This window comes from Haliotis rufescens, unplaced genomic scaffold (assembly GCF_023055435.1).
Source record: "Haliotis rufescens isolate VD_foot unplaced genomic scaffold, xgHalRufe1.0.p SCAF_22, whole genome shotgun sequence".
In the NCBI taxonomy this organism is placed as follows: Eukaryota; Metazoa; Mollusca; class Gastropoda; order Lepetellida; family Haliotidae; genus Haliotis; species Haliotis rufescens.
The window spans coordinates 5834092-5849799 of record NW_025963913.1 but is presented as its reverse complement, the minus strand read 5'-3'; the positions used below and the strand labels follow the sequence as shown (position 1 = coordinate 5849799).

The 15708-nt window shown below is 39.8% G+C and overlaps 1 protein-coding gene across 1 annotated transcript in view; it reads left to right on the top strand.

Moving 5' to 3' along the window:
* The first annotated feature begins 2700 nt into the window (after positions 1 to 2700).
* LOC124136267 (glycine receptor subunit alpha-2-like) overlaps positions 2701 to 15708 on the top strand; it is a 29484-nt gene continuing 16476 nt past the window's right edge. The window contains exon 1 of the mRNA XM_046502137.2: positions 2701 to 2985. Coding sequence (XP_046358093.2) covers positions 2945 to 2985 — 41 coding nt within the window. The 5' untranslated portion in view covers positions 2701 to 2944. The remainder of the gene's footprint in view (positions 2986 to 15708) is intronic.

The following is a 15708-nucleotide window of genomic DNA, read 5'->3' as shown; positions in this document are numbered from 1 at the left end:
AGCTGGTTGATTCATGTCATCGTGTCCAAATTGCCAATCACTGGATTGTTTGGTCCAGACTCGATTATTTACAGACCGACGTCTTATAGCTGGAATATTGCAGAGTGTGGTGTTAAACAACAAACAAAAAACAAACAACAGACAACTTATCAGTTATATTTTCAACGGAAGGCACTGTGCTATAATATGTTTTCTCTCGCTCGTCACCCCCCTTTCGAACTGAACATACACAACACATTATGGATGTCCTTCGGTCAATCTTCAGGTGGTAAGACGTCAAGATTTTCTGGAAACCTGTTTTATTTCTAAGCACAGGAAAAGATCGTCAACATGGGCGTTCGCGCCAGCAGTCTGCTCCACCTGTCGACACAACGTCACCTTTGTCTTGTCTGCTGGATACTTCCCGCTTGTGAATTGTAATTACAGTGTGTAATCTGTTAGCTGTCAGCACCAACACAAGATAACAGACTGCAGTGACCTCGAGGTCACTTCCGCTGCGTTACGTTGTTGGATGTTGCTGTGGAGGCTCTGTGTTGTAGAAATGCTTGTCTTCCACAGTATACGATTTGGGAATTTGGAACAGCATAGTGATAGTTCCTGTTCGAAGATGGTCGAGTTCAAATATCGACTTAAATACCACGTTGAAAAGATTTCATGGTAGAATTGGTTGTTCTGTAATAGTATCCGAATATTAATTCTCTGACTTATGTCAGACGCATTACAATTCTTATTTACTGTCTTTGTAAGGCGGAATGACACCATACTTATGTGACATCATGCGTTCTTTCTGTCCCATGATCCGATTGTCTGATACAAAGACAGTACTCTGAGTGAGTGAGTGAGTGAGTGAGTGAGTGAGTGAGCGAGCGAGTGAGAGTATGGTTTTACGCTTTTAGCAATTTTCCGGCAATATCACGGCAGGAGACACCAAAAATGGGCTTCACACATTTTACCAATGTTGGGAATCGAACCCGGGTCTTCGGCGTGACGAGCGACTGCTTTAACCACAAGGCTACCCCACCGTCCCACTTTGAGGGAGACACTACGGTCTGGTACCTGGTACCTGTGGCCAGTCTGGATCTAGACGTTGTAATGTGCATTGTACTGTTGATCAGAACAAATATATAAATTATGAATTACATTGTTTCTGTGCAATTAGAGTGCTAGTTTATTGACATGCATTATTAAATCTGAGGAAGCTTACCGACTTTCTGAGATTGCCAATTTGCCCGAGCCTAGTATCGCTTTATGATGTGAGTGTCGTCACAATGGTTTTGCACATGTTTCTATATAAACAACAGCTGTATACATGTTTTTATATAAACAATAGCTAGAAGTATCACAACGTCATTTCGCCAGGTCAGTGCAGAACTTTCACAGAAGATCGCCAAATGACGTCACGATTCAAACTCTTGGTCTGTGGACAGTAAAATGCAAGCTGGTTTACATTGGTAGATTATGAAGATCTAAATTACAACATTTCACCAAGATCTTGTTTTACTTCAGATTGACACACTACATGAGCAATAACACCCATCGTACATCGGTGATACATGAGCTACTTAACGTAGTCAAACAGTGTGTACTGTTTCATGTAATTGAAGCGTAATGACGGACATTTTCCTACAAAGGCGACACGGAGGAGAACTGTGAACAATACACCAGGAGGCTATAAAGCACGGAAACAGACAGAGAAAATATCAAGACGTCAGGATCTACAACGATTCTGAAAACATCATGAACGACTAGTTCCGCATTAACTAATGAACATATGTGAGATGTACAATGTGTATCATAGACGGATATATGCTATAGTTAAACTGATTCTCACAGCGCGGCGATGTATTCTGTATGAGAAACTGTTTGACCACTTGTCATTAAAACAGTACCTAAAAATAGAAGGCTGTGATGACCATGAAATCCAGATTGTGTCATTGCATGGTGGTATTACACCTCTTGTGGACGGGATGTCGCTTCATACGTGGGCACAATTTATTAACATCGTGGCACAGGAAATCAGTTCATGACAGCTGCAATCTATTCTGTATCTTAAACACATCATCGTGTAAAAAGTGCATGTAAATACTGACGTGCAATTCTTTCCTTGTACTCTCCGAAAATAATGGAGGAAAAAAAGATTATTCACTTATTCATCATAAACAACAGTTGTATGAATGTTTCTATATAAACAACAGCTGTGTACATGTTTCCGTTAAAAAATATTAGCATTAATGCATCGTTTCAAACAATTAGGAAGAGAACCGAGCTTCGAGACAATGACTAATTGAACTGACGCCCATGACGGCTATTATTGCCAGCATGAGTGTACATTACCATCACAACAACACTGACACTTCCGCCCCAGCCTCGTTATGGTATCAGCAACACAGCTGTGCAACATCTACCGCGCTCCTCCCCACAGTCCAGTAACCAGCCCGCAATGTATTAACTCCACACACCGAGCAATCTGACCATTAATGAGCAAGGTTCGATGTCCATGCTATTGTAATCGATGAACACACAGACACACCTGTCCCATTTCTTATGTAAAAGCCTTATGTTTTACCTTGAAATGTACATGTGTCCATTTCGTCATTAGCGACGTTCGAACGGATCTATTTCGAAGCAAAACTAAACGGAATGAAATAAACCACTCACCACGAAAAGGGGACACGAGAGAGTTCGCTTAGTACATAAAGGATACAATAGCAATATAGTTAGCAGTAGGCTCTGGTAATAAACATGCACGTGTTCATTTCAAACTACCTAATGTGCATGTGTATGTATGTAGCTGTGTGTACCAACCAGTGATCACGGCTTGGCAGCCAATTAGCTCCGTCTCTTCCATACATACTGTGGCAAAGGCTATCGATCACCTGTCTCCCATGTGCACAGGTGCGAAGAGGAAGCAAGAGATCGGTTGTTTGTCATAAACTATCTGACAATGTTTAGGATAGTACCGTTCATTGTTCTCTCTGCCGTAAGGTAAGTGTAATCTTGATCAATGTTTCTAACAAAACAACAAATGTTTACATCCTTCGCAAAATGTAAACATAGACCTCAATCACAAAATTTGATCACAACTTGATAAATCTTAATTGCTGTGCGATTATCAATAACTGTTAATAAGCAATGTTTTGTATACAGTTTGAATGTAAAATATCTGAAAGATTCGTGATCACAAACAAAAGCATAAAATCTCAGTGGCACGATCAATGGCAGTCTCAACAAGACGCAGGTGGAGTCATACGTTCCGTATGAATTATATATGATAATATTCCTAGATATGCTATAATAAACGCTTGTAAAATTGGGATATTTCAGTAAGGAAACATGTGCTTGTGCCGCGTATATCTCGATCAGGGTTAACGTGTTTGGGAACACTTAAGCCAACCTTAGGTCTATTCATGCGTGATGTATAAAATACATAATTGGCGCCGGGTCGTCCTCTACTTTTATATAGACCCGCTATGTATGGCGTCTGTCACATTCGGGCGCCGAGTACAGGCATCGTATACAATGAGGGATCATACACGAAACCCATGTAACTATACCCACACTGGCAATAAACTGTAAATAGAAGGGCTTTCTTTCGCTATTCTTAGCTGTATGATCCCCGAGCAGCTCTCCCCCCAGTCCAACACGACCAACCACTGGGCTAATGCTAGCGTTCACTTTGTTTGTGTGTATCGTTTTTCAGCTGTTGCTATTCAATGACCCGGACAAATCAGAACATGTGATCTTCATTTGAAATGTTATTTGTATGTTTTTACAAAACTATGTTTGTTTGGTAATGGAAAATTGTATAGTAAGATTACATGTCTGTACGAGAAGTGTCTTGAACAGCAGCGTAAAAGTGCTAGCGTTGTCGTTGACTGCTTAATATATATTCATGTCTTTCAATTCTTAATATATATGTATGAAAGTGCAAAAAATATAAAAAAACGTTTCATGTTTGGTTATACAGAGGGACAGCATATTTCATTTACTGTGGTTCAAACTTTGTTCCATGTGAACTTGCAAAACATCGAAAAAGACATTTGAAAAGAAAAACAGTAAAACAGTAAAACATTGAAGCAATTGCCAATCAAATAATCCTGGGACTCGACAGATCCGACCGATCTAAGGACCTTCCGAAATAAGATAATATCCGCCGCTTATTCAAGGATTTATTTAAATGTTTGGATGTGACGTTGGGTATATATGATATAGATTCTGTATTCGAGAAAGGGGTTCTTCTGGTATTGTTTCAGTTCAGTTATGAAATTTTGAAATGCACACTCCAGAACACATGTTGACTGAACATATATTCTGTCGTTAGATATTGTAATCCCCAAACCGTTTAGCTTCAGCCGACCCCCGTTATCCACACATTGAAGGGCCAGCTTTCTTTGAACAAATTAATGACTGTAGTTCTTTGTCAAAGTTTCCAGTCATTATTATACTGAACGTCCTAAAAAGTAAGCTCACTGTACATGTGCTGCTTGGAATGGCATCTCGTGTCAGAGGGGAATGAAGATGACCTGTATAATCGGAGCATCTGTAGTTGATGACTCGCGTGGATTTGAAATATCTTTAATATTTATAGTTGGGCAGGCTGTTGTTTATCAATGGTCACAGGCATGCCGATTTGCCCACCAGAACATCTATATGATTATTTATATTTGTAAAGTTGCTACACTACCAGAGTTCTCAATCTCCCTACCCCTTCCCTTCCACGACCTCCCCCCCCCCCCCCCCCCCCCCCCCCACGGACAACACTCCCCACCCACCCCACCCCCCACCCCCCCACCTCCCTGAGAGTAAATTCGCACTGCGGATTAAATCTAAGTCTAATCCTAATAGAGAGGAAGCATTGATTTTATTGAATCCCTTTACCGCATATATACTTTGTGTGTGGTTACACACTGCACATGCCAGTTTCGCCGTGGGTTCATCTTCTCCTTCATCACCACGTAACATCCACACCGTGTACCACATTTCGCTTCACATGCAAGTTATTATCTGAAGCTAGATTTATAATTCATGCAAATGTAACTAACACAAGTAAAACAAGAATCAAACTCAACAGAACAATCCCAATTTGATTTCCCACGATCCTGGGTTATACAATGAAACTCCGATAGTACGGACCGCGTTTATCGGGACACCCTACTTTCCGGACAATTACACATAGGAAGGTTTATATGTATGTATGTATGTATGTGTGTGTGTGTGTGTGTGTGTGTGTGTGTGTGTGTGTGTGTGTGTGTGTGTGTGTGTGTGTGTGTGTGTGTGTGTGTGTGTGTGTGTGTGTGTGTGTGTGTGTGTGTGTGTGTGTGTATGTATGTATGTATGTATGTATTCAAAGAATATGACTCTTTTACAGTGTTTCGTTTATCCGACAGCTCGTTAATCCGTACGATTTCTGTCCGAAAGCCATCTTCCGGAGTAACGAGGTGCTTGTATATACAACGAAAATTAACACAATGTGAAGTCACCCTTTGTTTGACCCCACAGAGATAATCACTTAAATAGCAGTGATAACACATTCCACCACTCTGTGAAGTGGATGCACGTTAACACAAGCAGTATGTCAAGAAGAATGTATCAAAGACTGGTATAGATGGCATACATTTCATCAAGGGAGTGATGGGGACCCTGTTTGCATGTCTAAACAACAGGAAAACAGCTGTTCCAGGGCGGATTCGGATCGTCAAAAATGAACACTGATCGCTATATCTGTATCAACACGCTTAAACCAGTTAGACCCTGAACGTGAAAGCATAACCAATATGTTTACTGCCCTAAAATGTTGTTAAAAAATAACAATTTTTACATTTAATTTACAAAATTACGAATTATTACAAAAGAAATTTTAAAAAACGTTTGTTAGACGACGTTTAGGAGGACAATGGCATATGAAGAGCTTAATGGTGTATGTTTGGTAGTACAACATGTGTGACCCTTAACATAAATATGGTTACTAAACACATTGTTGCCCGGAGCTATAAACACTGCTTTGAAGACTATAAACAAACAAACAACTATACATTCGAAATCCCGTCGCAAAGTTACCGTAACACACCGTTTGACCTGCAGCCGTGATTAGACTGTACAGTGTTAACGTTACGGGTTCAGAGGAATTCATCCTTGAAATCAACATCTCCCACAGGGGTGTTGATTACATAAACCTCCAGCTATGATTAACTGGGTTATGCTTGTAATTGTGCTATTGACAAGTACTGGGACTGAATAGGTGTTGAACATGTGTGTTGATTACAAATTCGATAGCGGGAACAGGTCATTGGTCACATGAATGACAGTTAGTCTGTATGACAAGGGGAAGGGATCACAAAGGGGAGACTCGTGCTGGAACATGTGGAAGGTTGAAATAACATGGTTATCATTTCACAGAATGTTGAAGCATTCATTTTAATCCCTTCTTCAAAGGAAGGCCCATTTGTATTGCTCAAGTGGATAACCCAAGATCCCCATGTCACTTATGCATGGTACATGGTGTGGCTAGCTTGTATGAACAAGGAAACAGCGTGATCACTATCCCCCGCCATGGACACATCAGAATTTTGTTTGTTCAAATGATAGTGAACAATATGGAAGTTAATGTTAACTATAAATATTAAGGGTCCAATAAAGCATTAAGAAGAGATTGGCACAAAGGTCGCTTTATGTGATCCGATTTTTCTTATTAAATGTGAAATTAATACAGGCCCCTTCTCTAGAAACAATAATTAATGGCACCGATTTTCGAACTCGGTCTTGTTAAGTGTCTCTTAGATAAGCATGCAATGTTACGTAAAATAACACGAATGAAGGTCGGTAACTGTGTTTCAAAATATTTTACGACACCAATTTTCGAACCCAGTCTTGCCAACTTTCATTCATGTAACTTCAATAGTTTCTGAGAAAACTTTCCCTTTTTCATGCCGTATGCGCAAAGTTGAAAAGCATTCTGTAAAAACTAAATTTAAGACACCTATTTTCAAACTCATTTAAGATCATTAATGTTAGTGTGTAAAATTCCATTTCTCTATTGTTGAGAAAATCTGTCCAGTGTCAGTTATTACCCGGCAGCATTCCTATGGCTGTTGTATTTTTGTCTCTGTGTAGTTGGGCATACTATGACCTGGAAGATTGATATATTTGAGTCAACAGACAAAGTTGTGTTTGAATTCTTTTATTACTGAGAGAGTCCGAACACCTTTAAACCGACATGTCGTTGCTACAAGCATATCTCGGACAGAAATAAAGGTCAGTCCCGCATTGTCACGAGGCTCCTACCACAGATGAATGGGGAGACAGGAAGATTATCCCAGAAGTTTGCGGTGGGTTCATCTTCTCCTTCATCACCACGTAACATCCACACCGTGTACCACATTTCGCTTCACATGCAAGTTATTATCTGAAGCTAGATTTATAATTCATGCAAATGTAACTAACACAAGTAAAACAAGAATCAAACTCAACAGAACAATCCCAATTTGATTTCCCACGATCCTGGGTTATACAATGAAACTCCGATAGTACGGACCGCGTTTATCGGGACACCCTACTTTCCGGACAATTACACATAGGAAGGTTTATATGTATGTATGTATGTATGTATGTATGTGTGTGTGTGTGTGTGTGTGTGTGTGTGTGTGTGTGTGTGTGTGTGTGTGTGTGTGTGTGTGTGTGTGTGTGTGTGTGTGTGTGTGTGTGTGTGTGTGTGTGTGTGTGTGTGTGTGTGTGTGTGTGTGTGTGTGTGTGTGTGTGTGTGTGTGTATGTATGTATGTATGTATGTATTCAAAGAATATGACTCTTTTACAGTGTTTCGTTTATCCGACAGCTCGTTAATCCGTACGATTTCTGTCCGAAAGCCATCTTCCGGAGTAACGAGGTGCTTGTATATACAACGAAAATTAACACAATGTGAAGTCACCCTTTGTTTGACCCCACAGAGATAATCACTTAAATAGCAGTGATAACACATTCCACCACTCTGTGAAGTGGATGCACGTTAACACAAGCAGTATGTCAAGAAGAATGTATCAAAGACTGGTATAGATGGCATACATTTCATCAAGGGAGTGATGGGGACCCTGTTTGCATGTCTAAACAACAGGAAAACAGCTGTTCCAGGGCGGATTCGGATCGTCAAAAATGAACACTGATCGCTATATCTGTATCAACACGCTTAAACCAGTTAGACCCTGAACGTGAAAGCATAACCAATATGTTTACTGCCCTAAAATGTTGTTAAAAAATAACAATTTTTACATTTAATTTACAAAATTACGAATTATTACAAAAGAAATTTTAAAAAACGTTTGTTAGACGACGTTTAGGAGGACAATGGCATATGAAGAGCTTAATGGTGTATGTTTGGTAGTACAACATGTGTGACCCTTAACATAAATATGGTTACTAAACACATTGTTGCCCGGAGCTATAAACACTGCTTTGAAGACTATAAACAAACAAACAACTATACATTCGAAATCCCGTCGCAAAGTTACCGTAACACACCGTTTGACCTGCAGCCGTGATTAGACTGTACAGTGTTAACGTTACGGGTTCAGAGGAATTCATCCTTGAAATCAACATCTCCCACAGGGGTGTTGATTACATAAACCTCCAGCTATGATTAACTGGGTTATGCTTGTAATTGTGCTATTGACAAGTACTGGGACTGAATAGGTGTTGAACATGTGTGTTGATTACAAATTCGATAGCGGGAACAGGTCATTGGTCACATGAATGACAGTTAGTCTGTATGACAAGGGGAAGGGATCACAAAGGGGAGACTCGTGCTGGAACATGTGGAAGGTTGAAATAACATGGTTATCATTTCACAGAATGTTGAAGCATTCATTTTAATCCCTTCTTCAAAGGAAGGCCCATTTGTATTGCTCAAGTGGATAACCCAAGATCCCCATGTCACTTATGCATGGTACATGGTGTGGCTAGCTTGTATGAACAAGGAAACAGCGTGATCACTATCCCCCGCCATGGACACATCAGAATTTTGTTTGTTCAAATGATAGTGAACAATATGGAAGTTAATGTTAACTATAAATATTAAGGGTCCAATAAAGCATTAAGAAGAGATTGGCACAAAGGTCGCTTTATGTGATCCGATTTTTCTTATTAAATGTGAAATTAATACAGGCCCCTTCTCTAGAAACAATAATTAATGGCACCGATTTTCGAACTCGGTCTTGTTAAGTGTCTCTTAGATAAGCATGCAATGTTACGTAAAATAACACGAATGAAGGTCGGTAACTGTGTTTCAAAATATTTTACGACACCAATTTTCGAACCCAGTCTTGCCAACTTTCATTCATGTAACTTCAATAGTTTCTGAGAAAACTTTCCCTTTTTCATGCCGTATGCGCAAAGTTGAAAAGCATTCTGTAAAAACTAAATTTAAGACACCTATTTTCAAACTCATTTAAGATCATTAATGTTAGTGTGTAAAATTCCATTTCTCTATTGTTGAGAAAATCTGTCCAGTGTCAGTTATTACCCGGCAGCATTCCTATGGCTGTTGTATTTTTGTCTCTGTGTAGTTGGGCATACTATGACCTGGAAGATTGATATATTTGAGTCAACAGACAAAGTTGTGTTTGAATTCTTTTATTACTGAGAGAGTCCGAACACCTTTAAACCGACATGTCGTTGCTACAAGCATATCTCGGACAGAAATAAAGGTCAGTCCCGCATTGTCACGAGGCTCCTACCACAGATGAATGGGGAGACAGGAAGATTATCCCAGAAGTTTGCGGTGGGTTCATCTTCTCCTTCATCACCACGTAACATCCACACCGTGTACCACATTTCGCTTCACATGCAAGTTATTATCTGAAGCTAGATTTATAATTCATGCAAATGTAACTAACACAAGTAAAACAAGAATCAAACTCAACAGAACAATCCCAATTTGATTTCCCACGATCCTGGGTTATACAATGAAACTCCGATAGTACGGACCGCGTTTATCGGGACACCCTACTTTCCGGACAATTACACATAGGAAGGTTTATATGTATGTATGTATGTATGTATGTATGTGTGTGTGTGTGTGTGTGTGTGTGTGTGTGTGTGTGTGTGTGTGTGTGTGTGTGTGTGTGTGTGTGTGTGTGTGTGTGTGTGTGTGTGTGTGTGTGTGTGTGTGTGTATGTATGTATGTATGTATTCAAAGAATATGACTCTTTTACAGTGTTTCGTTTATCCGACAGCTCGTTAATCCGTACGATTTCTGTCCGAAAGCCATCTTCCGGAGTAACGAGGTGCTTGTATATACAACGAAAATTAACACAATGTGAAGTCACCCTTTGTTTGACCCCACAGAGATAATCACTTAAATAGCAGTGATAACACATTCCACCACTCTGTGAAGTGGATGCACGTTAACACAAGCAGTATGTCAAGAAGAATGTATCAAAGACTGGTATAGATGGCATACATTTCATCAAGGGAGTGATGGGGACCCTGTTTGCATGTCTAAACAACAGGAAAACAGCTGTTCCAGGGCGGATTCGGATCGTCAAAAATGAACACTGATCGCTATATCTGTATCAACACGCTTAAACCAGTTAGACCCCGAACGTGAAAGCATAACCAATATGTTTACTGCCCTAAAATGTTGTTAAAAAATAACAATTTTTACATTTAATTTACAAAATTACGAATTATTACAAAAGAAATTTTAAAAAACGTTTGTTAGACGACGTTTAGGAGGACAATGGCATATGAAGAGCTTAATGGTGTATGTTTGGTAGTACAACATGTGTGACCCTTAACATAAATATGGTTACTAAACACATTGTTGCCCGGAGCTATAAACACTGCTTTGAAGACTATAAACAAACAACTATACATTCGAAATCCCGTCGCAAAGTTACCGTAACACACCGTTTGACCTGCAGCCGTGATTAGACTGTACAGTGTTAACGTTACGGGTTCAGAGGAATTCATCCTTGAAATCAACATCTCCCACAGGGGTGTTGATTACATAAACCTCCAGCTATGATTAACTGGGTTATGCTTGTAATTGTGCTATTGACAAGTACTGGGACTGAATAGGTGTTGAACATGTGTGTTGATTACAAATTCGATAGCGGGAACAGGTCATTGGTCACATGAATGACAGTTAGTCTGTATGACAAGGGGAAGGGATCACAAAGGGGAGACTCGTGCTGGAACATGTGGAAGGTTGAAATAACATGGTTATCATTTCACAGAATGTTGAAGCATTCATTTTAATCCCTTCTTCAAAGGAAGGCCCATTTGTATTGCTCAAGTGGATAACCCAAGATCCCCATGTCACTTATGCATGGTACATGGTGTGGCTAGCTTGTATGAACAAGGAAACAGCGTGATCACTATCCCCCGCCATGGACACATCAGAATTTTGTTTGTTCAAATGATAGTGAACAATATGGAAGTTAATGTTAACTATAAATATTAAGGGTCCAATAAAGCATTAAGAAGAGATTGGCACAAAGGTCGCTTTATGTGATCCGATTTTTCTTATTAAATGTGAAATTAATACAGGCCCCTTCTCTAGAAACAATAATTAATGGCACCGATTTTCGAACTCGGTCTTGTTAAGTGTCTCTTAGATAAGCATGCAATGTTACGTAAAATAACACGAATGAAGGTCGGTAACTGTGTTTCAAAATATTTTACGACACCAATTTTCGAACCCAGTCTTGCCAACTTTCATTCATGTAACTTCAATAGTTTCTGAGAAAACTTTCCCTTTTTCATGCCGTATGCGCAAAGTTGAAAAGCATTCTGTAAAAACTAAATTTAAGACACCTATTTTCAAACTCATTTAAGATCATTAATGTTAGTGTGTAAAATTCCATTTCTCTATTGTTGAGAAAATCTGTCCCCATTGAGAAGCGGAGGGGCGGAAAGACGGACGGAAGGACAGACGATTGGTGCAAACTACGGTATATAGCAGATCATAGTGCTAGCCCCGTGCTCATGTGAACATCGTACACAGTCTTACTAAATAATCTTTAACAATTCTTTGATCATACTCAGTCAAAAACGTTTTGTTGACTGACTTCTTTAAACTTATTCGACCCTAAAACCAAGATACAGTAAATACGTTTATAACGAACAGGCTTATAACGATCTGACGGATATAACATACTTATATTTTGGTTTCGGCCATTTGCTGTATATAGGCTTATAACGAACTACGGTTATAACGAAATAAACCTATTCGTGATAACCGTAGTTTACTGTATAGTACACAGAGTTGGTAACAACAAGACTCGAAGTAACCGTTGTCTTATAAACCTGGATTAATCAATACAAAATACTGTTTCGTTCCGTTATCTTTTTGTGATATTTCTTATCAATATTCAACTCACTAAATAATAAAGAAATCCCTACTAAAAGCAGAATCGATCGTACGATTCCGACTATATCATGAGCATGTGTTTATGAGTCACTATCAAACAGGGATTATACGAGGTGTTCACGAAATGGTAAGCGTACCCTTATCCACCTGTGGCACCCGTCACAAACACATGAAAAGGCATTCAACTGTTCACCAGAAAAAACACGGACACCTAAAATACAAGTCAAAATAGCGATTGCATCGGACATCATGTTTGTCACTGATGAGTCAAGTTTGGAAATGTGCAAGCTTTACTGAGGCCTTGAATATTATAACCCTGCTCAAACAAGTCTCACGACGCTCTTTCACAGAAGGAGCGTGCTCGATTGAACCTCAAAATATGATTGTGTCTTATAATAAACATCAAGATAAACAATCGACATACAAAAACAATTTGTTTCCATAGAAACAATTAAATTCTAGTTCAAATATATACCCAAGAGAGCAGTGTCAACGTTAACAAGCGTTTTTTGCAATTACGTGCTAATTTCTACAAACAGGAGACTGGAGGTATGGGTGTATTGTTCGTATACATGAAGCTTATTAGGCACCCTTTGATCGATACGTGTTACAAGGTAGCATTTCGTTCACACATGTTAAAAAAGCATCCACACATATCGAACCAACACGTTTTACCACAAACTGACGTTTCGTTAAATTTGCGAATTATCGATAAACAAATATTTGGAGAATACAAAGAAAAGCCAACCTTCGTGTCTTTTGATATCAAATCTAAACTCAAAATCGATACAAGTTTAGAACTTCGGCCTTGAACTTTTATCAACGAGTGTTGATATATTTGTTATCAGAAGACACACGGGTGAGATTCTTTTTATCAGCCAACATCACTGTTCCCAGTTTTTCAGCTTGTAAACAGTAATAAGTATTTACTGTGGGTAAAAAGTACAGTTATACGGCTTCAGGGGCAGATAGATTGGTGATATCATTTCTTTGTGATCTCACCTCAGCGATAATACACGCGGAAGCCAGTTTATGATGATAAAAAGATTTTAGCATGCACAATTTCTTATCACATCGTATCAATTTCCAGTGATTTTATATAGCAATAATAATTATAGTCGGAACAAGACTTTTTATTAGGGTATTGAAGTCAAATGGAAAATACGAAATGAAAACAAAACTTCTTTGCGCTTAACAAAACACGTCATCAGAGAACAAAAATAATCAGCAACACTATTTAAAAGGTCGGTTTATTACAGTGGGGCGGGTAGTTTTTTTTCGCTTGTTACAGGGCTCAGGTCTATTAAACTAGTTTATCAGTAGAAAGTATTTGAGGTTTCAAACGAAGAACTAAATCGATGTATCATGCTGTCACATTAGTTTATCTGTCGCGCCGCGTAGGTCATCCAGGACAGGAATGGTTCCCAGCTTTTAAAGCGTGGTTTAAGAGTCAACTATAATACGTATTGTGTAATAAGTGAGTAGTGGTTAAACCTGGTGGTTGAAGCGGTTTCGATGCGTGAAGGCCATGTCTTAAGTCCCCCGCCGTGATATTGCTGGTATATCGCTGAACGAGGCGTGACACCCGACCCATTCATTGATGAGTGACCGGAAGTAGATGGATCCCGTTAACGTGGGTAGTCGCTCACAAGTCGCTTGTTTGTCCAGTGTCAGTTATTACCCGGCAGCATTCCTATGGCTGTTGTATTTTTGTCTCTGTGTAGTTGGGCATACTATGACCTGGAAGATTGATATATTTGAGTCAACAGACAAAGTTGTGTTTGAATTCTTTTATTACTGAGAGAGTCCGAACACCTTTAAACCGACATGTCGTTGCTACAAGCATATCTCGGACAGAAATAAAGGTCAGTCCCGCATTGTCACGAGGCTCCTACCACAGATGAATGGGGAGACAGGAAGATTATCCCAGAAGTTTGCGGTGTTTGTTTGTTTGTTTGTTTGTTTGTTTACGACAAGCATATTCGCCTTTTAAGGTAAGCATGGGTTGATGAAGACCTGTTCTAACCCGGATGTTACGGGTACGATGTAGTAGTGAGTGGCCAATTTGGCATATCGCCGCTTTGAACAGTATTTTACTGAACTTTGTATACGAAGTTTACAACTTTGGTGAAACCAACGAACACGGGTTGCTTATGGTTAATCTTCAAATAAAACCAGCGCGACCGGAAATTCGTACCCACGATCATGGGTTTCTGGCACAACTAAGAGGGACGCGTTTCTGCAGCAAGGTATCGCTACCCTTGCGATGTCGTACTGTCTACGGCAGTGACAAATAGTCCGTCCGACGGCAGCTGGGTAACCGGCGTCCAGATGGATGCCTAAACCTCGAACTCCGACCCACGTCTCCCGTACCGATACTACTGGCATCAGCGATACATCATACCATTTGACCTTTTGATGATCTGGCAGCTAGTTGCCATGGTAACTTGTCTCTTTCATCATACATCGGTTACGTTTTATGGCAGTACGCATCCGACACTGGGTAATTAAACGTGTTTTGACATTACTTGTGCTGATCAACAGACGTAAGTTCACATGATAACCTATTGATTCTCTGTAACTTCAAAAGCGGCCATTTGCTAGACATCTTCCCAGAAGATATGTCATTACACAGAATACAGTTGTCAGCGCAGTCTACATCTACCTCACTTAAGGGAGGCATTTAGTGGATGTCAAACGCTATGCATGTCCAAACAGTACCCAACAAGCTTAGGTATTACCAATAGACCAATATATACATGGTCTGTGTCATACAGACCCTGAAACAAATATATCCAAAACAGCCCATGCAAGTCTATAACATTTGGCTCGTCTAGATTACTGCAGTTTCATGTCTCTGGGCTCTATGTTATTATATTTTATTAAATTTATAACTGTTTGTTTCTGTAAAAATGGTTCATTTTTATCAGTATTCCAGTTATATCACGGCGTGACAGCTTAATGTGGGATGAAAGCCCGAAGTAATGCCGGTCCCGGGCGTTTACCACTTCGGTGAAATCCACGAGCACGGGCATGGTGCTGAGAAACCCAGAAATATAATCGGGGTGAACCGGGATTCGAACCCACAATCATAGGATTCTGGCGTGTCCAAGGGACGCAACTCTGCACAGCGAATCGCGGCACTTTAAACGACTGGGCAACCCGTGCTCCCCGGTTCATTAAAGAGACTAGATGTTAGTGTAATATATACCCAACACGCCAGAGTAAACATTGGCGCAACTGTAGGAGGTGAGGTGAGGTGAAATGGCGTTTAACGTCGCGACCAAGATTATTGAACCCATATAGCATGCACTTGTGTGAATGTGGCTGTTTGTACTAGTCCGGA